Source organism: Gavia stellata, chromosome 18 (genome assembly GCF_030936135.1).
Source record: "Gavia stellata isolate bGavSte3 chromosome 18, bGavSte3.hap2, whole genome shotgun sequence".
In the NCBI taxonomy this organism is placed as follows: Eukaryota; Metazoa; Chordata; class Aves; order Gaviiformes; family Gaviidae; genus Gavia; species Gavia stellata.
In genome coordinates, this window is record NC_082611.1 from 14,915,001 (window position 1) to 14,942,359 (window position 27,359).

The 27,359-nt window shown below is 36.1% G+C and overlaps 1 protein-coding gene across 11 annotated transcripts in view; it reads right to left on the minus strand.

Moving 5' to 3' along the window:
* RBFOX1 (RNA binding fox-1 homolog 1) overlaps positions 1 to 27,359 on the minus strand; it is a 1,305,306-nt gene that overhangs the window by 1,760 nt on the left and 1,276,187 nt on the right. For all 11 annotated transcript variants that reach the window (XM_059826338.1, XM_059826340.1, XM_059826339.1 and 8 more), the window contains one exon: positions 63 to 138. In XM_059826338.1, the coding sequence (XP_059682321.1) occupies positions 63 to 138 (76 nt within the window). The remainder of the gene's footprint in view (positions 1 to 62; positions 139 to 27,359) is intronic.

Genomic DNA, 27,359 nt, shown 5'->3' on the forward strand with positions numbered 1-27,359 from the left:
AGAGTGGAGCGTGGGGGGACAGGGAAGACAGTGATGAGGAAGAGGAGGAAATGATCACTTACCACGGCACCAACGCCGTAGGTGGCTGCTGGAGCAAGTGTGTGGTGGTAGGGGTCTGCAGCATAAACTCGTCCGTAACTGAAAAGAAAATAAAGTTGAAGATTAACAGTAAAAAAAAAAGTTAAAAACAGATATTACCAATATTAACAAAATGCTTGTAATGAAATATTCCATTCTATCCAAATTCAGTACAAATAAACTCACTTTGCAGTTTCAAAAGCAATATGCTTTGGGAAATGTTAAGGTTACAAATGACAGCAAATGTATAATTAGCTTTACTAGACTATTAAGACTCGGCATCAGGCTAAGGAGAGTGGCTGTAGAACAATGGCAGGCACTTGGCTTTAAGGAACATGCTTCTTGCACATTCCTGATCTTTCTATAGAAGAGACAGAGTGTCATCCTAAGCCATGATATTTGCACAGCTGAAGTCTCAATTTTCAGGCCAAGTTCCTGCTACAACCAGGCAAAGACAGTGATGTGAAAATCAGATTTTTGTCATTTCTCCCCATACAAAATCCTTATCGTTGAAACTACTTCAAAGCTTCTTTACATGTACACCTGCTCGATTTGCTGGCCCAGTCCTCCTCTTCACCTTGAAATACATAGCTTTGCTTCACAGTCCGAGCCTGAATGCAGTTACCATTAGTGAGGTGGACATGTCAACTAGATACAGGTTTCACTAAATGTGTTTACCATTTTTTCCGTAATCAAAGAATTTCCATTTGATCTCAGGTGTCACATATAACAACAAAAGCAATCTTAAAATTATAGTGGTGTCTTGCATACAAGCGCTAATGTAGTAAACAAGTTCAGTTTTAATAATACTCTTGGTATCTCACCAAAAAAATCATTTTTTAGCCTTCTGTGAACAGTAAATCCAGACTGATGTCATTCTGTGCAACTAACTTATTTTTCAGATACAAACACAAACTTACTTTTTTTGAAAAGAGGACAGTTGTCCTATTTTATTATCACGTATTTGCTCCTCCACAAGCAGAATCTGATTAGCCAATTCCTAGATAATCAGCTGAGGGAAAGCTGAGAAAGGAATGTTTCCATGGCATATGCAATCCTCCACCACCCACTACTGTGGGTCCTGGATGTGAGGTAGAGAAGAGGTCCAAATTATCTAACTAGACATTCCTGCCTACCCAGTGACATCTTCAAGGAAGGAGCAGAAATTACCATAGACAAGATAGTCTTTAATTCTCCGTTTCACTGAGCCAACATTTGCAAGAGTATGAGCGATTCATTGCATATGGAAATCCCAGTAAATCACCTCCTGGGACAACTGAGCTATCTAAAAGCAAAAGGGTTCAGCGCTGAAAAGGCAGAGACTTTACATAAATGTCTCTTACTCTCTGACCAAGCTTGGGGGCACAGATGTGCAGAAGTTATATACTTTTCATTTTCCAAGGATATATAACCACATATCTTGATGAAAAAAGAATAGAAAAAAGTTCAGTAAGTACAAACTTCAAAGTGTACATTGGTTAATATTCAGTATTGTGAATAAGCCATTTATTTCCAGCAACAGAGTCTGACATTTAGAGCAAATGTAAAGCGTACCTATGTTCCTATGAAGTATTCTATGGCAAAACCTAGATGTTTCGCTATAAAGTACAACCATAGTAGCTGAATGCTTTCAGTTGTACTGTCTTGTTTACTCAGTAGAGTCAACTTTCTATTAAGGGATAATACATTAAAAAGGAGTTAATCTGTTAAAGCTATGAAAGTACCGCAAGTTCATGAATGTGGGCTCTGTATCTTATCCCACAGTTATGTTTAATTTAGATTTGGGCAGAGAAGTCCTCGTAGCTGTCAAAGATATACATGAATATCCAGGGGAAGCAGCGTGTTGGGCAATCACCTTCTATCTCATGGTCTTAAACTCAGGAAAATATGTGTAAAAGACTTGTACAAAACATATTAATTCCTCTTTTGCATCCAATATATCGATAAGTGAAGGATTAAATTTTTATATCAATCCCATTTAAATACTTGGCAACCATGAATACCTATCTTCGGAAATTATCCAAGGTCGTTAATGACAAAGAAACCAGGCAGTTCCCACTGAAAAAAAAGGGAAGGAAAAATAGGTCACAGCAGCCTACGTTGGGTAAATGACACTTGGCGATCCTTTGAGTTGGAAAGGGGGCATAAGGGTTCTTTGAGCAGGTTTGACACTGACCCCATACTCTGGAGCCTCTTTGGTTGGAAGAAATTCCATAAAACTCGGCTTTAATGGCATGACTATTATTTTTAAAGCAATGGTAATTGGTATATTTTCTATTTTTATTTTTTTTTCTGATTAACTGGTATTACTGCAGTACTGAGCAAAGACTAAATTTAGATCTGTAAGAATTACAGTAGTTTTGGTCTAGTGTAAAACATTAACTACACTGGCACCTACTCTGTGAGCTTTTCCTTCCCACTGCTCTGATCCATCTCCTGCTGTAGGGCTGCATTTTGACTCCATGCTGCATCCCATTCCTGCAGGATCCTTGACTATGTCACATTGCCCCCCAAAAACAGAAAGTCTAATGGGCCCCCCATGGCAGGGGATGCAGTGGCCTGAAGGCAAGGGCCACTTGGAAGGAAGGAACAAGCCTGAATACATAGTGCTCAGGCTTTATTAAATTATTAGTATATTTAACCCAACTAGTGAAGTAACTAGCAAATTTACAACACTGATGTAATAAACCATGTTGCTAATAGTATTACGTCAGTATTTTACAGAAATCTGGACAGCTATGAGAAAAATATGGATAAACAAACACATTAAGCAATTTCAAAAGAAAGAAAAAATGACTGTTTCAACCCAGTATTTACTTCTGAGTACATTTTCATTACTCTTTTGCCAAAGTAGTAGTAGCTTATTGTCGGTGCTTTACATAATTTTTTTCATCCTACTGAGTAAACCATGTTTCTTCCTTAAAACAAGAGCTGTGAAGTAATCCTAACGTGAAAACTGTGGCCTGCGTTAATCTTTGCTCCTTAAAAAGAATGTTTTACATTTATATTATGATAATGCTAAAGTTTGTACTGTGATATTAACATAAAAATGATATTTCAGAATTAGCAATGCTTATATTCTTGTTAAAATAAGAAACACTTCTTCCTTTTCTTGTACAGGATATTGGAATTCCACCTGAACAAATGTGTGCAATGTAAACATAAAATAAAATAAAATGTGAAAAGCATTCTTCCAAATCTTCTGCAAAAGAAAATAAAGTATATAAAATTAATTGCAAAATTCTCATTCTTGCACCCTCCTAAATACCCTTGACATATGTAAGCACAAACGTGGAAGAATATATTTCCAAAGGGGAGAGAATACATGCTCAGATATTATCTGGGAAAAAAATGCATTGAAATTCCTCTGTGATGAACAGAATTTTTTTTCTCCTCAGGGTGACCTCTACCTTCAGAATATGATGGTTTTATTATGATTAATAAATTTCATTTCCACAGAGGAAAGGAACAGTGTCAGCTTAAACTTAAAGCAAGTGGGTTTCTTTTTAAATGCTAATTTTTAAACACGCCCTTGCATGACACCAAATTTAGAAGCTCAGAAGGTTAGCAGAATAGATTCTGATTTCCATGCTGAAAATATTAAGAAGGATTTAAACTATATTGTCACACTGAAAATCAGTAAGCTAGTTCAGTCACATAGTCATTGGTTCATTTATTCACTATTGCGCCAGCATGCTTCTTTCTCATTAAAATTAGTGGCATTTAAATGCGTTGTGATAATTGACACTGGAAATAATCATTCTAGGTAAACAATTTACTAAAATTTAGGACATGCAAATGGCAAAGTATTTTGAATAAATTAGTAGTCAATGTGATTATCTGTGTATTTTACAGAATGTTAAATCAATGTATCAAACCCAATACATGCACTCACAGATTCTTGTCCCGGAAAACATCTGATGAACAATTTTGATGCACCACTAATTAGAACAAGGTAAATTCCACTATTTTCCAGTACATCTGGAACAAGCATTCAGGAGCTAGCATTTTGTTACCATACTGGCACTGGTTCTTCAGTAGCTGGACTAACACCTTACTGGGAAATTACTAAGAAAAAAATCAGTGTAGCCATGCTAACATCTGTAAATGCAGCTGTACACTAGTCACCAAAAGCTCAGTGTATGGTATGTAGTCTGTTCTTCTTTACTCATCCTATGTCTCAATTTCTTCAATCATTTTCAGTACAGGGTTTAAAATCACTAAAATGCTACATAAAAGGACAATTTGTTGTCCACTGCAGAAATAAAAAAAAAAAAGATAATTAAAAGTGGTAATTGGCTGTGAGATTTATTTTAGTGGGGCCTTTGAAATCGAATCTCTCTCTTTAAATTATCAGTAGTAGGTATAGCTGAAGTCTCTAAAAATAGGGAAAGTATGTGCCTCTCTAATTGTAATTACCATTTTAGGTTTTTACATTCTTTGGTACTATGGCTGTATTTCCATGCACATCTAGGACAGACAGTGGAGCTCTGATACTGGAGACATTTGGAAGCTCCTTAATAATATACACACTATAGGGTTTAATACCATTAATAAGGAAAAATTCACAGTATAGAATATGAAACAAGTTAACACATGTTCCATAAGTGATTTGACAACTATAGGAGGATTTTAAACATGATTTTATTTTTCAGAAATTTGATGCACATATCTTTCTGATCCCTATCATTTCCCCCCATTTTTTAAAGTCTAGATATTGCTAGCAGAACTATAGAAAATGATGAATCTGTTTAAGAAATATAAAAAGAGAGGTTAAAAATCCGGTACTACCTCAGCTAAATCTAACTCTGATCTAGTCCCCCATTACTTGCCATATTACAAGCAAAGCGTATGTATCACTGGAAAGTTCATATTTCTACCTTTTCCACAATATTATCCATTCTTTACTAGCTTTGATTGTAATTGAACAATTAAGTAACAAAATTGCTGCTTCTTCAGACCTATATGTGTTGAATCTTCAACCAGAATAACCTTAAATTACTGAAATCCTTGTACTGACAATTATTACTAAATTTCACAAAAAGGCGACGGAAGGAGCAAGCCCTGGCCGAGCACGAGAAGGCAGAGTACAGTGCAGAGTGCTTTGGTATTCCTGCCTTGCCTGTTCACCCGGGAAACGGGCACTAGTGCAGGATGTGCCTCTTGCTGTTGCCGGTGGCACAGAAAGGGCAATCCACACCTCTCCTCTGTCACATCTTAATGCAGAATTGCAATAAAATTTTAGACAAAGACGTGAAGATTTTAGTAAAGAATTGGGTGGAACACAAGGAAAGCAAGGGTTACCCGGCCTTACCCAGATAAATGTTTCCAGTAACTAACGTCTTGCTCTTTCTCTTGGTCACATAACTATGATGATACCAAGACAGATGACATGAGCAGCAGAGCTCCTTCGTACACGCACCAGTTACACACCACGTTGCTGAGCAGTATTTTAACCTCAGTGAGTCAACACTGTGCAGCAGTGGCAGTTCTTTAACTTAAAATTCTTCACTACAGTAGGATGGTATCTGCTTTTGGTGTTCAAAGCATATGCAACCTATCAATTTATTTCATTTTGGATATTAATACCAAGCAACTTTTGGCATTTCAGTCACCTGAATGAGCAACGAGTCTCTCTATATATCTCAGAAGGCAATGAGGAAAGATGTCTATCCTAAGTTTTTACTTAAGACCAAGGAAAATGATTGAAATCTGCTGATAAAAACAGTTTCTAGTCATTTTCCTTGATTGTAAAGGCTAAGAATTCCAAAATCCTCTATGCAAGGTTTTAAATGCACAATATCAAACACCAAGATCAAGGGAGGACCCATAAAATTTTTTTTTGCATCTTATGTTCCTCTTCTGTTACTAATAAAGCTTTACAGATTTGTGATGTGAAGCAGAAAAAGAATTGGGAAGATGTAGTAGAGACAGACAGCACAATGAAACAGTGAAACTTCAAGGTATACTGCAGTGCTGAACTCCCGTGTACCTTGAAAGCCATGAGGGATAGGGCAATAATAAAAGACTTCCGTGAAGGGATCTTCATAAATACGTCATTGATGAAATATAAAAAGCAGTCTTTATTTTTTCCTGCAGGTTGGAGCAAGAATAAACTTAAGCCTATTCAGAATTTTCTACATGCAGAGGTGAATTTCAAATTCTTGACTGTTTACTTACTTATGTCACATCTGAATTTGGCCAGTTAATTTTTCTTGCTAATTGATGGGCATGTTTTGCAGAAATTTTGGTCACTGATGCTCAGACTTGGTTTCAATTTTTATTTCTGCGTGCCAACCTGTATCTTCTTTTGAAGTTTGTTAGATGTTTACAGCCATCAAATTTGAGCTGCCATCTCGTTAAACGTTTAAATAAATATGGTTGATATTGCTTAATTTGCAGAAATATACAAGTGCACCAAAGAGCAGCACAGGTGACTTCCCTCCTGCGCTGCCGCTGAATGGCTGCTATGGAACAATCCCAGGGACAGACCGCAGCTTAAACGCTTTCTCTCAAGTTTCAGTCTCGCTGTCTTGATTTACACAAATGTGGGGATTTCACTTGATGCCTAGTTAAAAATCTAACATAATTCTATGCTACCAACAACGCCTTTCCGTATAATCTCTGTCCAAGAAAGTTAGACTTTATATAAACTTCAGAAAAAAGCCACTGAGGAAACCGAGGCTTGCCATCAAGTGACACCTAAAACCAGCTGTATTACAATGAAACCCAAGTATTTCTTTGATCTGTAAAGCATTTTCCTCTTACTATTGCTGTTATATTTTGGGGCAATAAGCCTTGAATAAATTCTTATCTAGTTCAATAATAAATATACCGGGTACTTTGTTAATTAAATTTTAAAGCGGTCTTTTGTGCTTGAGTGTAACGTTCTGTAGTGTGCAATAATATTCTCGTCTGTTTAATATTTTAAATGTAATATGATGATCTGAAGATACTACAACTGAAGCCTTATTTATTTAACGTACTTGTATATAACCATATATACATGCACACGCACAAACCACCTTTCCTGTGTACTATTTTCAGTCTATCAGAGAAAAAAATTCCGGTTGCTTCATTAAAAAAAAACAGTACAGAAGATGCACACATGCTTATACGCACTTGTTGAGGACAAACACAGATTATTCACTATTTCTGTTATCAAAGGAGCTTCACATTGCAAATCCTCCATTTACAAATCACAGAACCTCAGCTTTACTTAATCTTGTCATGTTGTCACATTTGACTAGCCATGCGAACTGACCTAGAACTGTAAGCACTGGGAAGGCAAGCTGTCAAAGAGATAATAACAACGATGCCAAAAAGGGCTGCCAGTGTTTTCACTGGGTGAGAAAAAAGAATTAATCAAACTTCATGAAAGAAGAACAGAGGATAATCAAACTGTTTACTGATTTTTATCAACTGATCCAATAGCTGAACATCTTTACCACACAACGACCAAGAGCAGTAAAAGCTGTAACAAATGGAATTCCATATAAGCAACTATTTACAGCAGCAGTAAACGCAAGTTTAAACTGCCAACATAAAGGACACTTGAATTTATAGAAGTTGTTTAGTAATGTGCATTAGTACAACATTCTCTAGTTTTTCCAGAGCAAAAACCTCAGTATCGGCTATTTTTCACAGGAAAAAGCAGTACAGCCTTAAATAAAGACTAGCACAAAGACCTTACAGATGCTCCTCCGTCTTCATTTTTTATTTTATCTGATTAGTGGAAGAGCATAACATAATAATAAAAGCATCTCATAGAAAATGGTTATTTTCCCAGTCAAATCGCTTCATGAAATGAAGTCAAACCCATAGGCAGCAATCCTAAAAGGGAAGAACCTCTCACAACCGAACATACGTCTTTACACAGTAATTCAAAAAGGCTGAAGGAAACATCTCTGAAACTGCATTTTTGCAAAGCAGTTTGGATTATATGTACTTCTCGGAAATTCCTTTGGAAGAGTATGATCTGATCAACATCTCCTACCAGGTGCGTGAATGAGTCAATGAGATGTATGCAAGCACGCATGGCAAAATTTTGACCAGCTATGATTATTTATGTGCCGTAGCAGAGGTGCGCCACAACAGCCACCTTAACCATTCCAAGCACTTTGTCAAATATTAATTTGCTTTTAAATAAGTATCTCCATATTTGCTATTGTTTCATTAACTAAATTTGTGGTAGTGTTAGTGTTGACAGGTTAATGATAGTGTACAGAAAAATTGCAATGACTTGAGCAATTGCACTGGTTAAAAATTGCCAATATTGTGTTCAAACTATTTCAGTAGTACAAACTCCAATGTTTGCTTCCTTAAGCTGCCTGGTTTTATGGAATGTTTTTCCTAGAGTTATGAAATTAAACCTTTCCGAATGTTTAATCTGTTTTGGAGACTACATCTTTCTCCAAATGGAGGTCAATAACTTAATCTAAGACTGTCAACTTCTAAAGCTTTATAATGCATTTCTATTGCACACACACACACAATCCCGCCTCCTGGGGATGATTCTGCTCAAATATGTAAATAAATGCAGTCACAATTGGACAGATGTTATATCCACTTCCACCATACTTCATTCCAAATTTAGGTTTATAGATACACTTGCCTCTCTCTCCGTTATTTCAAAATCATAAACTGCATATACACTTGGAAGAGAAATAATAGCAGGCATGCAACTGCACTGGATTTTTTTGTTTGTAGATGGAAGTTGGATAACAGCTAAAAATTGGAAGAAAGAAAGAGTGATATAAATATAGAATAATGATCCTGTCCCACATTTATGCAAAAAATCATTAAATGAAATACACAGGTACATCCTAGAATGAACTTGGAAAAAGACACTACAAAATATCTCTTTCTTTACAAACTACGAATTTCAATCTTACAAAACCTAAAAGAAGAAAATATATTGAGCACTGATTTGGAAAATTAATTAAAAATGCTAAAGATTCAAAATTAACAATGTTCTGTAACCAACATGTAAATAAACCGTGGGTTTATTCTGGGTCTCATTCTGATTTATTAGGAGCCTGCTAGGACAAGATGCCCATTGCCCCCATCAGCCAGGAACCTCAGGATTAATTCTCCCCTAATGTACCCGTTGTCAGAGATTTGCTAGAGGAAGGTCTTCAGAGATCCTTGTTAAAATTCCATCATCAAACTGATCGGAGGTTTCTGATAGTTTCCCTACCTCTATTCTAGTTCAGGTCTGTTTGCATACTCTTTAATCATGCCTGCCAGAGGTGATCTATCCCAGAAGCACAGAACTTCTCTTCTGAAGAGTAATTGTTTTGAGCCTCAGAATGCCCTGGATGCAATCAAGAGTGAAAAATTTTTAAACTTCCCATGGAAGGATCCCCATCAGATACGTGAATACGTTTTCTTTATATAATGTGCATGCAAGAACAGATACACATACCTAAATAGAAACATGTATCTGGACACACTATCCGTTCATTAGCACATTTATTTATTCCCAAATCAGAAAAGATGTCATGTGGCTGAGGGCTAAGTATCCTCTGGCAGGAATGATAAAGTATTCAGAAGAGAAGAGTGGATATTACCAGCAGAATCACCCAAGACCTCCCATTTCCATTTGACAATAAAGTTCGAACCAAAAGTTTACTTGTTATATTATTATTCGAAATCTACAAACACACACATTCTTTACAAGGAAACAATACAAACGTACATGTACTCACATTTCAAACATTGAGCATATTGTCAGTATCTTCACCTTATATCAATTTTACAAACACAGTTGAATTACTGTAGTGGAGTTTAGGAGCACTAAAAAAAGCACTAGAAAATTGTACTGTAGGTGTTTTGCATGCACCTGAAAAACCACAGGAAGGTTAGCTTCGGTTCTAAAAGTTTATGTATCTCTAGATATGCTCCATGTATTAAAACACAAAACATCAGATAATAAATTAGTTGAAAGTCAACTTACAGATTTGCAAGACCAAATGCAACTTTGGCAACTTGTACCAGAGGAACGTGGGCCAGAGAGTTATTTTTGTATAAAGCCAAAAGTCCTTTAAATTCTATGACTAAAATTTAGTTATATAAGAAACAGAAGATACAGGCTTTCATTAGCTTTCTCCTTCTGATCACATTACAAAAAAGGCACCTACAGTCAGCTATGATGGATAGGGTTATCATATAGTCAAAACCAAACCTAACAAAAATACCTTATTGTTGAATCAATTCAACAGAGGTAATCAACTGGTAAACTGAAAAGTTTTAATAAATCTGTTTCCTTCTGTGTAAAGTTCACTGAATTTACTGATAAATGAGAGCTATATTTTTGATTGGAATTCCAAAGTAGTGATATACAGAATACGTATAATATAATCTTGGGCACCGAACTGAGGGGAAAAAAGAGTCTTTGTTAGAGAAATAATTATTACTTAGAAGGGTTCACTCTGTGAAACACGAAACTGTTTTCAGGACAAGAAAAGAATTAAAGATCACGTCTATCTAAAGAATTCCAAGTTAAAAATTTGCTGAAGTAATTATATTTATTCTTACTTAGCAAGGCCTAGATTTATAAATTAGTAGCCTCTCTACTACAGCTCACTCTAATCCGGAGCTGAGCAGGAAGCACAAGTGAAATAAGGAAAGCCAAAATCCCAGTCTAGTGAGATCAAGAAAGCGTCAAATGTTGACTTCTCAAAATGTATTCTCTTAATGATTTAGAACTTGAAAAACCTATGTTAAATCAGGTTTTGATACAGAAGAACTTTTCAGATTACCACCAAAAATGCTGTGGTTAGCATACAGGTTATTACAATTTTAGCATATTTTGGCTTTAGCTATGATCTTCTTTTTCATAAATAAAAGTTTTTATTTGTTTCTGTGTAGGTCACTATGGCATAAACAGAAAACTCTTCACCTTTCATTTATTTCTGCTAACGTAAAACTCTACAAATAAACACTTCTTAACACCAACATTTTATGTCACACTATATATCCTTTCATCCTTCAATACAAGCAGCTTCTATGAACTCAGTAGAGTTTTTGCATAACATTATTGCCAGACTATGTCCCGGCACTGTTACTATTTATTTTGGCTTTTGATTTCTTACATAGTGACATAATACCATCCTTACCTGAATTAAGACTAAGATTGTTCGAGCTCTATTGCTTAGACGAGAGAAAATCCCTTGACATATTCAATATATTTATAAATGACCATTACCTTTTAAAAACATTGTTCATTCTTCTGTACCCGTGGCTTACAACACGATAGTATATCAGCAAAGCAGCTAAGACTTTTTACTTACTAGAGAGCGATCCTCTGAAGACACAGACCCTCTCTCCCACTATCTTATCCATAGGATAGACTTTGTGAGTGCTTTAGGGTCTGCAGTACCCTTGTGGGCAATATTTGCCCCCAAAGAGTTGGAAAGAAAATTGTTACATCTATAGCACTTACAATGTCCTACATACATCTAAGCCTTCACTCTTTTCATTAGTCCTGTTTGGTTTGGCTTTTTTAAAGTCACAATCTTGATCATACTGCACAGCAAGTATTTATTAGAAGGTTTAACATAACTTTACTTTTCTAGGCCATATGATAGTTAAACCAGAAATAAAACACCAAAGTCAGCAAAATAACCTAATGTCTTTTATATGGCAGAACCTATAGGCTCAAGCTATAAATTAATTAAACTATTCCAAAGATTTATACTGTGGACTTTCCTATGCTTTCTCTTACGACTAAATGCAGCATGTGAAAAAGGATATTGAGACCTGGATGGATGCATCAAGAAGTATCAATGATTGTTACCTGCAGAGGTGTTACAAGAAATTTCATCTGCTGCAACGAAGACGAATTGATTTCTGCAAGAGAAGATAAAATTCACAATACTGCTTGCTGACTGGGAAATGTGCTAGCTGCCAATTGACTTGATGTTTACAGATGGGGTAGGGTAAGGGTGCTTAATTTTAATGAATGTAGCAAGAAAAAGTGTTGACGTATTTCAGTACTATAGAGTTTATAAGGATCATGAGGTAGACATGCTGGGATCTTTTAAATGAAATAATGGTGACGTTTGGATATGGACTATGTACAAACTCTTGCATTGGAAGCTTCATGTTTAGTGTTACAGGTATGTCAATATATTTATGAAGTCTAATAAAAATAAAACAATATTTATATTGATATAGCTATTAAAGGGCCCTACTGCAAACTATGTAAAAGGCATTTTTTGAAAAAAAAAATAAATAAATAAATAAAAAATTGCAATTTACTTTGTGCATCTGAAAGGAGGATATTGAAAGTAAAATATTTTGCTTTTTATATGTCTATTATAATTGCAATCAGAAAATTAATTTTCTGCTATTAATTAAAAAAGTGACATAGTATATTCTCATATACTGTCATCCAAATACATACAAAAGTCTTTTGCAGAAACTTAGGAGAATAAACTAGAGATATGAGTAATTTAATATAAACCTTCTCTTGCAAAATTCTTTTGTAAACCAGGTAACATAAAAAGAGAAATGCTAAATACACTAGTAGTTCAAAATGCAGAAAACTTCACTATGGCACAAATCCTGATTTGTCCTTTCTGAAGTCAAAGCAAACAGGATTTGGGTTAGTGGAAACCATGTTTAAGGATTAACATCAAATGATTCCTTTATATGCATATACATAGCTTCCTTGAATTAAGTTTGTGTGGTGCCGGATGAGTAAAGAACCTGGGTGAAGTTTTAACACTTGGGTGCTGTTTAACTCCAAATTGCACGTAGCTCCTCCAGCCCGCACTGCCAGGCATGGTGAAAATCTGTGTTTTTCTGTTTTGCACAGCTTTAATGCAAGAGTCTACAAAATAGGAGCTAGAAGGAACTGGTTCTAGCTTGTACTGAGGACTAACCTGGAAAACTTAGTTCTGCAAGATGATGAAAGCTCTGTCACGCATTAAGTACCCTGAAGATCCTATTGAAAACTATTTAGTTCAGGTGCAAACATCTGTTAGGGGTAACAGAACCTTGAGGAGTTAAGCCCTAAGAGAACAAAATCTAGTTCTATTGCTTTGAAATTCTCCTTTAGAAATCTGTGAACCTTGTTACGTAGAAGTTCACATTTTGGGAAAAAAACAAAAGAAAACAAAACAAGGAATCTAATCCATACTATAGGGACAGGATTGATTAAGATCAAAAGTAGTATCTGATCAGTGCCTCTGCCCTATCTCAGAGATACTAACACCCGCCTTTTAGTATGAACGAACTTAGTGATCAAGCTGTATTTTCTTTCATTTTCCAACTGGATGTACAGATTGGTAGTTTTGCTCTTATTTTGTCATCTGCAGCAATTTCACAAGCTAATGAGATCTACCTAGCATGTAATGCTAAAGAGATGAATTAAAAATGTGAAGGGGGATAAATTTAGCATTATAAATACAGAGCTACTCTGTATTTCATAGATAGTATAATTTGTCACTGTATTTACTGCTATCACCTCTTTTATTGTCACCTCATGTGATAATTACATAGAAAGAAACAAGTAGCTGTTTGCCTAAAAGGGATTCATCTAGTAGCAATGCAGACTTACCAGCTACTGTTTTACAGAAAATCCTTTTGATTCATTTCTATGAAGTTATTAAACTGCCCTCTCATCTAAATGAAGAGATCGCTTTTCCTTAAAAACTGCCTCTCAAGTGGCTAGCTGAAAAACTCCTTTTCTTTATCTCTATTCAGAACGTTTGTTGTTGTGGAACATCGAGCCACAGAGACTACATCTTCAGATGACAAAGTACAGAATTATCTGTAAGAATAATATGCTGGTTTAGTTACTTACAGAAAGACCCCAGAACACTAACTGCTATTTAGCTTTTGGAATGACAGATGTTACTGAAACTGTTCTGAGATCTTCCTTTTTGTTGCCAACTCTTTACTAATTACTGGTAGAAAATTAATTGTAAAAAAATAAACCCAAGCTGATACCTATTTAAAAAACATCTACCATAAACATTTGTTGTTATACTGCTTCAATTTACATAGGAAGATACTATTTTCCCTGTATTTTGCTTTGTAAAATTCATTTCACAACTCCATAAATCAATGTTAAAAATAAGGAGAAAGTTACATATTGGTCAGCACAGCAACTGTGAGAATGAAAGGTAAGGCTAGATGCTGGAGTTCAATAAGCCAGTTCAATTTTCTGTAACTAATTAGGTGTTATTGGTAAGAATTACAAGAAGCTGTTTAGTAGTTTGATGGCTTTAATGGTTTTATACTGGCAGTTTTTTATTTAGTTAAATTCTATACTATCGTTTACATAGACCTAGAGGGAGAACTGATAATCGGAGGTGTCACTATACCCATACACCACACCTGATGTCCAAAGCAAGTGTTATTCCTTAGTGTGGAGAAGCCCACAGTTTGCAGAAGTCCTTCTGAGTTCAGCTGACACTGTGGTGCATCACATTCTATCTGTCTTAAAGTACGTGAAAAGCAGACTGGAAAAGGGCAGCTAACCTAACTCAGTCCTTCGCAAGGGTAGGGCTGTTCCCTTTAAAGACCAATTTGATGCGCTAACTGTATTGAGCGTACAAGGCTTAAAAAACTCACAAGTAAGGTATGGGGAAAATTCATGATGCATTTTAAGTTGTTTTAATGTTCCTCATCACTTCTACACTTTTTATTGATTCAAAAAGGTACAAGAAATGTAAGTGGACCCAACTTCATTATACAATAAGCCCTGCTCAATTAAGACACAAAATTGCTTCCATCAATTTAATTTGTGTATTAACAGTGAAAGTATAGAACAAAATTTTAACTGCTTATTGTTTTATACTTCAGGTGTAAAAGAACACGCATTTAAAATCCTGTGAACTTTTTTTTTTCTTTAAATAAAATTTTAAAAGTTGTTACTGGTTGTAAGGGAGGAAAACAAATTGAAAGAGTAACGGGACAAATACATTGATCTGAATGTACAGTTGGATACATTCAGCTTGCCAGATACTCACTCCCTGGGTTAAGTGCAATCCTTCTAAGTGCTGAAGTGGCACCTTTCGGCAGCCTGAGCTCTCTGATGGAAACCCAGACAGCGCGGGTCATGAAACCGTACTTCTGGGACTCAGAATGGCTGTGTTCCATCTGAGCAGCTATTTCCCAAGGGCAAACAGTTCTGCATACTATTACTTCTCTCAATCCTGTATATCAATTTCATATTTCTTCTAGTAAATTGAAAGTTACCACAGATTTTTACCAGTATGGTAATAAAAATGTTTTTAAAGTTGGAAAAAAAATGTTTAAACATTTGATGTATTTCTTGAATTCGGACAGAAACAGAGGGAGAGGACAGCAAAAGTAATAGTAAGGGATTTGATGCTCTTTCTTACCTTGGGGTAGTTATTGAGCGCGCATTACCCCAATTTTCAAAAAGGTTCAGACATGTTCTAATTTCCCCTGCACTGTTCTCCATATGCCCAAAGACATTCCTCAAAGGCCCCAGATCAGTTTTAGCACCTGCTGTTCCTACCCAGCATATCCAATATATTAGGTGCTTGCTTTCTCTCTCCTTGATGCTGTTAGTTTGGTAAAAACAGGCCATACTATAGCATAAAACTGGGATTTTTTTATTCCCCCCCCCCCCCCATCTTTAATCACTGAGTCCAAGCCTTATTTTCACTATGGCTGTTTAATATACAGAACTACTTCTGTGAAGAAACCACATATGTGAGTACCTTCCCTCTTTGCTTCTTGCTAAACTGTGTCCTAGAAAGAGTCTGTGACAGAATGGAGAACAGCTTTAGGAGAGGAGTCTTTGACCACCGTCTGTCAGCCTTTCTACCTTAGCATCTTTTTCACAGGGTAGCTTGAAAAAAAAGGCATGATATGCTACAGTATCTTTCTGTACCGCACTTTTTATTATAGGAGACCTTTTATTACAAGATCTGTGATTAGCAACGTTAGGGCTTATGCCCTCAGGAACAACTTGCAGTCATTATTAATCTAATAATTTGTATTTAGCCAGGGACAGGGCTTGCACTATAAAACCAAATATTGTTTGAAAGTTTTTATGATGGCACGAAGTGGGCAGGAAAAGTCCAGCTGCCAGCATCAAAACCAGTGTGCAGCATCAAACTTCAAAGAGAAAACCAAAATATTTTCAGGTTCAACTTTATCACCTGACTAAAAGTACCCTGTTCTAAATTAAAGCAGGCCACTGAAGTGAAAGACTTAGATAATAAAGTATTAAACCAAAATATTTAAGCAAGTGAAGAACAGGAATTTAAGTGAAGCTTGACTAAGGTTTCTCAGTATATCCACTATTTAGTGAAAAATATCACTAACTACAAATTACTTCAGTAAATGTTATGTAGTCACAGAAATTAGGCCTTCTGGACTGTGCAATTTTGTTTAAATTGTATTTTTTTTAAATACCATAGCCTAATTTCTTCAGCATGTTTATACTACCACAAGTTATTTAAGAGGCCTAAGATATTTCATAAATATATTTTGTCAGTACTTTCCCTTACCAAAATGTTGCATCTACCCATTTTCAAGAAGAGCTCTCTTTTACAGTCTTGCTTCTGACAAGTCACCTTAACTCTGCTGAAGTAGTATAGAAAAAACTTCCATATGTTCATTCTAAAGCATACTGACCTAATATGGAATTTACATGCATATCAACACTGAATTTAAGCTTAAGTAAGACTTTATATGTGAAATTTAGTAGAACCATGTCAACAATTTGTAATTACTATGTAATATTCTTAGCTTTTATTTCTACAGAAATCTTTTCTGTAAGAATGTTCAGTCTTGACTCTCTCTTAATCTACATACTCAGACTTAGTTTCAAGTTTGATATACCTGATATTCCAATGAGGTTGATTAGCTTTTAGTGTACACATATTTTACATGCTCCATCAGGAAAAATTAAGTTAGACTATTAACAGCATTTCTGTTTAATGAACATTTATCACTTTCCTTCAAACTTTTCCAAAATTTCCTTAATGTTTCCCATCCTCATAAACACTAACACCAATGATCTCAGCTACTGGAATGTCAAATAGATAGCAGAATAGAGAGGGGAATTCTGATTTATAACATCTTTGATACAATACTGGAACTTTAGGCTCCTTCACGTGTGGAAAGTTGGGAGTTTCTCCTCACTGAGAAAATGGAGTGAAAGTTTTCTTAAACACTGAAGCTCTGATAATTCAGTTACACATAAATATATACAACTTTTATCACATTTTCTACATCTAAATAGGCTTTATTTTAAAGGTCAGTGGCAACTTAAAGTAAATGGAGCTCAGAAAGAGCAGAAGCGTATAACAGGGATTGCGTGTACAGTACAGACCTAACCACTGATCCTGCCTGACCCGTACGTGATTTGGTTACTTTACTATTAGTTGGAAAATTTAGAACTGGGAAATGGAAGATAGGAAGACATTCAGAGAACGGGTCTCAGATGCTTTTTTTTATGACTTGAGGAACCTAAGCACCATGAAGCACAATTCCAACCTAATTTCAGGATAGACTGTTACTCTGAGTGCTCCCCCTAAACGTTTCCATATGGTCGCCCCACCCTGGGAAAGAAAGTGCTCCTCTTTGTCTTCACTACTACATATTCCTAAAAAAGCATCAACCTGCTACCGCATTCTCCCTCCTACAGGCATTGGCCCCGCTATTCTTCACATGTAAGAAAGTACTCACAGCTGTGTCTGGGAAGTTTATATACTTAGGTCACTGTGGGTGTAAGAACCCATGTTCGCACGGCACATGGGATAAATTACTTAGTGTTGCCTGTGCCCTATCTTCTCCCTAAAAGGCTGGCTAACAGCTGGACTTTTCAACACTATTTATATTTTACACAGAACAAAATTTTGACACACATATAATTTCACTCAGCACTCCCAGAAGTTTTTAGTCCCTCTTCTTGGCAACACAGAGCTTCCATAAAACAGAAGCCATAATAGAGCTCCAGTGGGATTTTAAGAAATCAGGACTTCCTTAAAAATAATCACACTAACTCTAGGAAATTTGAAATGTAAAAGAAATTATAATCCACTTACATACAGTGATTATGTTTCATACACCAGAATTCTTGAACTTTTCCTCCTAACTTCACAAAATTAGATGGAAATAATTTTTCTTAACACAGAGGTGCAGCCCCCCTCCCAAAAATACAGCAACTGCTGAAAACAGTGCAGAGCCCCAGAACATAGGAAATTAAGATGAAGGCAAACACAATACCGAACAGTAGCTATAGTGGGAAGATTTAAATGATATGTAATCAGTTGACTTTTTCTGTTAAGACCACCATGGGATTTACAAATAGTCAGTATTTCGATTTCGTGGATCAGAACCCCAGCCAGTAAAATTGATGCAGCTTAACTGAAAGCACTGACTTCACAAGAGCTATTCCAGATCGTATTCTCCAAGAATCTGATGCTAACTATACAGTGTAGCAATGATTTTTCCCAGAAGTGTTATATGTGGTACATCTATAAGTTTCTCCATTATATCATTAGAGATACTTTATTTTTCCTTCATGCTCTAAACTTGAAGGCTTCATTGCTCTTGTTAGGACTCTAATGTTGAGGGCTTTTTCACTATGAATTATAACATAGCTGACGGCTGGCTGCTTGAATAGTCCCTGTAATATTCAAGTATGGACAAAGTTTCAGAGTTTCCCTCTAAAATAATTTTATTATGTCTCCCCTACGCCCTCCTTCTGGTGGCCTAAATTTAACTAGCAAGGCTATCAAAGAACTTAAACTTTTTAATATTAGTATAAATACTATAATAAGAAAGTCGATTTTGCTATTATCGTGCTTTATAGTCCCATTACTGGAAGATCAAAGTACATTATCATACTCATAGCATTTGAATCACAACACAAAGACAACTAAATAACTTTATAGCCATACCTATAAAATATATTAAATAAAAATAAAGCTATAAACAGAAAGTAAGTCATGTGGTATCAAGCTTCGACAACACTAACAGTAGCTTGTTTGACCTGATGCGCATTAGGAAAGTATATTTTTCTTTTAGAATAATTTCTTCCATGCCAGGTTCTTATTTTCTGCAGAATTGCTTGCTCAACCTAGTTACTAATAATGATGCCAAAATAAAGAGGAAGATGCAAATATTCTGCTTTCACTTAGGTATTCTGCTTTCACTGTCGAAAGATAATGCATCTCCCACCTCCATCATTCCTGATCATTTCATTAAACGCTCTTTTCTGAAATTTTGAAGCAGGCCTTGGAAGTGTATGGAGTAAAACCCTGCATCAAAATAAAGTAATGTAGCTTCTTCTGTAAATACGACCTCACAGAAAACACTACAGCTCATCTTGATTGCCCAAGCAAAGGCAGCTCGCCCATCTGCCTGGACTCAGCTGCCACTCCAGAAGGTCCAATGTCACCTCTGCCTGCATGGGTGTCCCTCATGCCCTACAGTGTCTCAAATGGCGGTAGATGCCTGTTCCAGGCGGCTCAACCAAGCCCTTAATTTGACTGCCAGGTTAGGCACCTCTGCATTGCTTTTTATCCGTGTCTTCTTTGAGCTCAATACAGGACATTGCAGCGTGACTTAGCCAATGACAAGATGCCTCTAACATAATTCAGACTGCCAAAGACAGCAGGAGACAGAAAAGTTAAGAAATCTCTCTCATTAAATTTTATCCTGCCACCAGTCACACAACTTCTTGAATAGGAATAATTCATTTTAACACCAAAAAGCACTTTTGCAATTGTGAAAAGCATGCCTTCAAGAAAAGAAAAAAAAAGAAAAAAGAAAAAAAATCCCTACCTTTTCTGGACACTAGCAGAAATGTGCATTCCCAAGACCAGTGATATGCCTGAATTATTCCATTTACTCAGCGAAAAAAAATAAAAAACTAAAGAGAAAAATGGTCAACAGAAGATCTTTCTCATAATTTTTATTCTTATGTCAGGCTTTCCCCAGCAGACAGACAGGCATCTTTTTTAGCCCTTCTATTGAACTAACTAAATACCCCATTCAGATGCTACAAGAGAGAGACTCCTTTCAGCATAGCCTGATATTAATACTGTAAAGCATGTTAGGGAAATGACAAGGTGTTCATACTGCATACAGTGTCAATAGAATTCTTCCATGGCAAAGCCTTGTATATGAACTCCCCCTCTCTCTCCTCCCATTACACCTCAAAGACTGTATAAAGAAAATTTCTAGCAAATTGGTGCTATACGTTGCAACTTAGAATAGCTGTTGCGCAACTTAGTATAGTTGTTGCAAAAAATACGCTTACTTTTAACATATTGCCAAAACGCGGACAATGCCTTACATCACAACCAGTGGAAAAATCTGTAGCCCTTTCACCTACATTTTAAATCTACACATATTTTATTTCCTGATTTATTTATTTTCTAAATCAGACCTATGAAATACGCTTAGTTCTAATTCATATTACCTGCTGTATCAGTGGAATTTTTCTATGTATGAAGTTTTACATAATATATTAAACATAGTATAAATTTACTTCTTATTAATAATACAATATACATAGTACAAATATGCATATTTACCTGCAAGAGGAACACAGACTATTTTTAAGTGGATCTTAACATTTTAAAGTGAAACCTAAAACTAACAGGTGAAATTCTGAACGCCACATAAATCGATAGTAGAATTCATATTGATGTCAGCGGGATAACTGCTCTAAGATTATTTGCCTTTTACTGTGATTAACACAGTCTACACACTTAAACTAAATCCTTGAAAAAGTAATCCAGTAACTTAACTTCTGAAGTGCTCCATGTCAGCAATGTAAACTGATGTCAGCATAATCCAGGACTGCTAAATTAAGGCTACTTTTGAAGTTTTATAATTTATATTTGAAATTTTTTTTTTATTACTATGTTTTGGACATATTTTTCACTCTCTAAAGGGCAAACAGTACAGCATTTTGAAGTCAGCTTTGTGTAAAGAATCAGTATTATATCCAGTAAAATACATAACAAAATATGTCTTTACTTTGTTGGGGGATTTATTCTTTATGTATATCATGCCATCTTTAGAACAATGTCTCATTAACACATACTTTGTTTCTGACTATAATGATTATTATGGTTTATGAGTAACCACCATTTTATCCACAATAAAGTCTCCTAATATACAGAGGCATAATTATAAAACTTCTTTAGCATTAACAATTCTTTCCCTTTGATTTATTTTAATGTTTGAATGATGTTACAAATTACTTTACAACATCATTTTTTTCATATTATAACTAAAATACCATATATATGAAAACCTTGCCAGGATTGTTTAAGAATTCATTCAAGAAAAACAAAATAGCGTTTAGAGGCTGGTACATGTTTGCTTTAAATGAAGACCTTACTCTTTTCTCCACGTATATGAAACATCCTGTAGCAGTGTATTGGGTTTGCGTGGCAGTGCTTTGGTAGCAGGGGGGGCTACAGGGGTGGCTTCTGTGAGAAGCTGCTAGAAGCTTCTCCTATGTCTGATAGAGCCAATGCCAGCAGACTTCAAGACGGATCTGCCACTGGCTAAGGCTGAGCTAATCAGCAACAGTGGTAGCGCCTCTGTGATAACATATTTAAGAAGGGGGAAAAAAACCGGAAAGCGGCAGCCGGAGAAGAGAGGAGTGAGAATATGTGAGTGAAACAACTCTGCAGACCCCAAGGTCAGTGAAGAAGGAGGGGGAGGAGAGGCTCCAGGCGCCGGAGCAGAGATTCCCCTGCAGCCCGTGGTGAAGACCATGGTGAAGCAGGTTGTCCCCCTGCAGCCCATGGAGGTCCACGGTGGAGCAGATATCCACCTGCAGCCCCTGGAGGACCCCACGCTGGAGCAGGTGGATGCCCGAAGGAGGCTGTGATCCTGTGGGAAGCCCATGCTGGAGCAGGCTCCTGGCAGGACCTGTGGAGCCGTGGAGAGAGGAGCCCACGCTGGAGCAGGTTTGCTGGCAGGACTTGCGATCCCGCGGGGGACCCACGCTGGAGCAGTCTGTTCCTGAAGGACTGCACCCCGTGGAACGGACCCACGCTGGAGCAGTTCGTGAAGAACTGCAGCCTGTGGGAAGAACCCACGTTGGAGAAGTTCGTGGAGAACTGTCTCCTGTGGGAGGGACCCCACGCTGGAGCAGGGGAAGAGTGTGAGGAGGAAGGAGCGGCAGAAACAACGTGTGATGAACTGACCGCAACCCCCATTCCCCGTCCCCCTGCGCCGCTCGGGGGGAGAGGTAGAAAATCGGGAGTGAAGTTGAGCCCGGGAAGAAGGGAGGGGTGGGGGGAAGGTGTTGCTTTTTTTAAGGTTTGGTTTTACTTCTCATTATCCTACTCTGATTTTGACTGGTAATAAATTAAACTAATTTCCCCAAGTCAAGTCTATTTTGCCCATGATGGTAGTTGGTGAGTGATCTCCCTATGTCCTTATCTCGACCTATGAGACTTTTCCTCATATTTTCTCTCTCCTGTCCAGCTGAGGAAGGGGAGTGAGTGAGCAGCTGTGTGGTGATTAGTCCAGCTGGGCTTAAACCACGACAAGCAGTTTTCACAGAAAAAGTTGGGTAAACTTTCTACTCCCATTTCTGCTGTGCAACAAATTTACAAACTGCTGTTTTGCCACAGGTGTGTTCCTAGTGTTAGAAACTTGACAAGCCCAAAGGTATGTGGAAAAAAAAATTCTATTAAATACCTAATCAAATGCTTTAGACTCCTCTGAGGTGGGAAACACTACAGGAAAAACACGCAAGAGTGTAAATTGCCTCTTTCTTGATTAATTTCTTCTAGGTAGTTATTTTAAGTTCATTCTTCTAGTACTTCCTCACCTTGCCTAAAACACATTGCAAATTACATGGCTAATCCATATAGACTATGTCCAATTGCTTTTAAAGCAAGCACAGTGGAAGCACTCAGGTTGACAATACTTATAGCATGTTCTAATCTGCCTCTTTGTGGTCTATCAAGTCAATGACCTGAAAACTGAAAAGAGTATAATTAGACACTGACACCTGCAAAGGAACTGTTATGGTCTATCATGTCACAGGCACTGACCCAATAGACTGTAACAGTTTTGGTCTGTTGGATTAGGAATCAATGTTTTAGTAACTCCCTAACTCCGTATTTATCCAGTCTGCTGAATGCGACACTCTTAAAAATTTTCAAGTCACACTTTCTTTCAATATCGTCTAAGAGTGAAGAAGCCCATATGAACTATTAAAGAGATAATTCCTACTTTAAAAACGTTATCCAATCCTTTCCCCCCCCCCCTCTTTTTAGAGGAAAAACATGCATGAAAATGCTTCAAAGGACTATATTTATAATCACAGTTATTTACTATGAACTTTTATTTTAAAGTAAGAAACTCCCAAGTTAAAACTCATGCTATACAACCTGATGTAGGCTAGATGTACTAAACAAAAAGAAAGCAAGGATATTGAAGTTGATGTGTAAATGTCAGAATAGGTGCACTGATTTTGTTTTAAATTATAACCGTTTAACAGCTCCCACTACGTTCAAGAAAACTGGCAGCCAAAGTACACAGCATCTTTAAACCTGGAGCACTTTAGGAAGCCAGCTATGGAAATTTAGGCTCTAGTGTTCCTCTACCTTCTCTCTCAATTTTTTCTTCATGATTTCCAGCCTAGATGCCAAACCAGATTTTACAGTAATAGCCAAGCCTTTCCTTGTCTATGGGGATTCGTAAAATATGCCTTGATATTACAGTGAAGGAGAATGGAAATTACAGGAAGAAGAAGTAGAAGTAGGGTATGAAGAATACAAGCTCTGACATGATAAAAGTTTCATAATCTGTGTTTACCACCATTTGGGGCCGGGAGCCCTAAGCTTTCTCACTACTGTATTACCTCAGATTTGAACTAGTGGCGTAGTGTTAATAGTTACATGGATATTACATGAATACTGGTATTACACACAGGTGAATCAAGCCTTCAAAGTACCAGAAAACATGTTAATTCTACCAAACATTAGAGGAATGCATTAAAACATCAAAGTATATAAAGTAGCTTTCTAGACTTCATAGGAGATTATCTTTTTATGAAATGTAATTGTTTGCCATGTTTTCCTACATTAATATGACTCCCTGCGTCTCCCATGAACCATGTTTCAATCATTAGAAAGTACTCTATGCAATACATTGTTATTTCAGGAAATTCCTTTCAAATTGCTCTACACGAAACTCTCTGTTCATAGTATTTTAAACTTCTTGATTATTTTTTTTTTCTACTACATTCTCTTCATTCCTAATAATCCATTTTTACTTTCTAATTCCTTCACTAAAAGGTACTGTTATGGCTGTAACATGAGTCATATACTCCAGTCATTCCCAAAACTGTGATCTGAGTGATGGATTATGACATATTAACATGATGCCAGTGATCCTCTAGTTTGCCACAGATCAGATACAGACATAAAGACATACAAGCCTAATAGGTCGATGCCCAAATCCATTACCTCTCTGTAATAGCAAAGTGAATGATTTTATTTTTATTTGCAGTATTAGGGAATAAAGAAGCTTTAGCTACCACACAGGATAACCAGAAAAAACTAGACCAATCAAACATCACCGCATCAAACCTAAGTGTTTGAAAAAGAAGAGTGTTAAATATATGATGTATTATTGCTCTTACAAAAGCTAAACACAACATTTGCGCCTCGTCAAGATCAACTGATCCTTTTCATTCTCAAAATTTGAGTAGCTCAGGATATGTGCTATATAGTTCTTGCTTATGTATTATCTTGTCCCCCAGACTTCTCCATTTCTCAAGATTCAACTTGTATAGCAAAATTCAAAAAGGTTTGAAGATTCCAGCTGGGAGTAGAAGAGTAAAGTTATCGCTATATTCTATTCTTTTTCCTCTTCCGACCCGATTACTTTAGCAATTAAAACTGTGTATAGAAGCTCTTTTTCCTAAATTTTAAAAAGTACAATCATGAAATGAATCAAGTACTACATTTTAAAGTATTTATCCTTCTATAAAATTATTTAATGGAAAATTAAATTCTGACTGAAGATGCTATTATATTTAATATGCTCTAAAAACCTTGATTTTTAGTATATATCACTAGTAAGATCCTCAGTAACAGACAATAATTTTAATAAAACTGTAGCGGTTTTCATTTTTTTTTCATAAAATAGAAAATCTTAACGTCTATAATATAAAAAAAAAAATCACCTCCTTCTACAGAAGCTCACATTTTATATTTTGTTTAGTTTTATTCTTCATTCTAATTTTTCATTCTTTAATGAGCATGTTTCCAATTAAATCAAATCTGTACCTATTCTATTTTAGGATAATCTGACCAAAACTATCAATAGTCTCTACCACTTGCCCAAAGAGAACTGGAAAAATATATTAACTTATATGTTTGTAGACACTAGTACTTTGACAAAAATGAATACTCCACATAGGCATGTTAAAAATGGAAGCTATTAGAATATCAGGATTTTACTGGGAGTAAGATTTCAGATCTGGAAGATACTCAACTTCCATGTGACAAAATGTCCTGTCTCAAATTTCATACAAAATCCTATGTATGACCACCGAACACGTAACACAAACTGATAGTGGAAAAAAAAAATAATCTTATAGTATAAAGTGTTATGTGCGAAATATTTTGGAATATGTGTTATTTGCTTTTAAAAAAGATTAGTGAAAAAAAAAGAGGTCAGCTTCCAGTGATGAGGGATCTAATCCAGACAACAAAGAAGTCAATGGGGATCTTCCCATTCTTTGTTGTGAGATTTAAATTTGACGCTGTATTAGAAAAAGGGAATTACTCTCAGAGTAAAATACCTCTGTACATACGTACGTGTGTGTGCGCACGTGTGTGTTCATGTGCATGTGTGTGTGTTTGTGGGTGGGTGATGGATGGGGAATGTGTGTATATATATGAAGACACAATCATACATATATAAACACACATAATTATCATTATTAAGTATAACAGGGTTAGCAAGCAGTACAAGTGAAATGACTCTGCCTTTCAGACAAGGCTAGTTTACTATTACTGGGGTTTTGTTTTATTATGCTACCATATACACTTTCATAAATATTGCTGACAAAGTTAATATGCAAGTAAGGAACATTTTTCTTACTCCGATGGAAGATGCAATAATCAAATCATAAAACACAAAACCAATAGCCAATCAATGTGAATAAGTCTGCCCATAGGCTTAATTCAAGCAAGCCATTCACTGAGCTATGTGATGGATCTGTCAAATCCAATACAGCATTACAGACATACTAGCAACATCAAGTGAACATGCAATGACAAAATGACAATACGCCCCACTGCCATGCTTTGACTTGTTCTAACTCATAAATACAAAACTTGATGACTTTGCTGGTTTCTTTTACTTCAGACTTGGACAGAAATCTAACAACTATATTTTTATTTATATTTTTTAAAATATTACATGAAAGCTGAAGAAAAGCTGTACGAACGTTTTATTGACATCTGATTTAGCGTCTTTTGCACATCCTTACAATTATTTTTTCCAAAGGCTCTCAGTTTAAAGAGTTTGGCAGGCACAGCTCCAGAATGGTGAAGAACATATATAGACCAGTAGGTCCCCTTCTATCAATTATAAGAATTGGAAAATTTATCAGAAATATTTTAAATCTTGGAAAGTTAAACATGACTTTTTTGATCCACTATCTGCAAAGAGCTTCAAATCTTTAAGTGCAATTTAGTATGATCATAGATCACAGCATAAAAATCCAATTCTAAATTTTTTTTTTGAAGTTGTATTCAGTGATTATATCGCTTCATAAATACAACAAAATATACCTTTTTGTTCGTTTGTTTTGTTGGTTTTGTTTTACAATTCTAAGAAATGACTGGAGAAATCTGCAAGGTCTACCTCTGTTGTGAAATTGTTTTTAGAAGCGCATGACTGTCTTACAAATACTTAGGGGTTTGCGTTGATTTGTTTCACGAGATTTCCTTGCCACCTGATTCTCCCCTGTGTATCTGTTCTTTGCCTATTTCCAGCAATATTTCCAGCTGTGACAAACAAGGATACCATTGCCTTTCTTCACAATAGAGCTCTCTTACAGCGATCATTATCCATTGACTTGGTGTATTGATTCTGGAGTCCCAAATCTTTCTGTTAACCTTTATTTTTAATTTACTAAAACATGTCTCCAATCTAAAGATTTCCTCTTTCCATCTCCTGACTTAAGAAGCATGTCAAATATGGAACATTGCCATTCATCATGTATATGAGCTGTGATCAAAGAAATAAAGCTTTTTTAATTTTTAAAACTAATATGAAGTAGT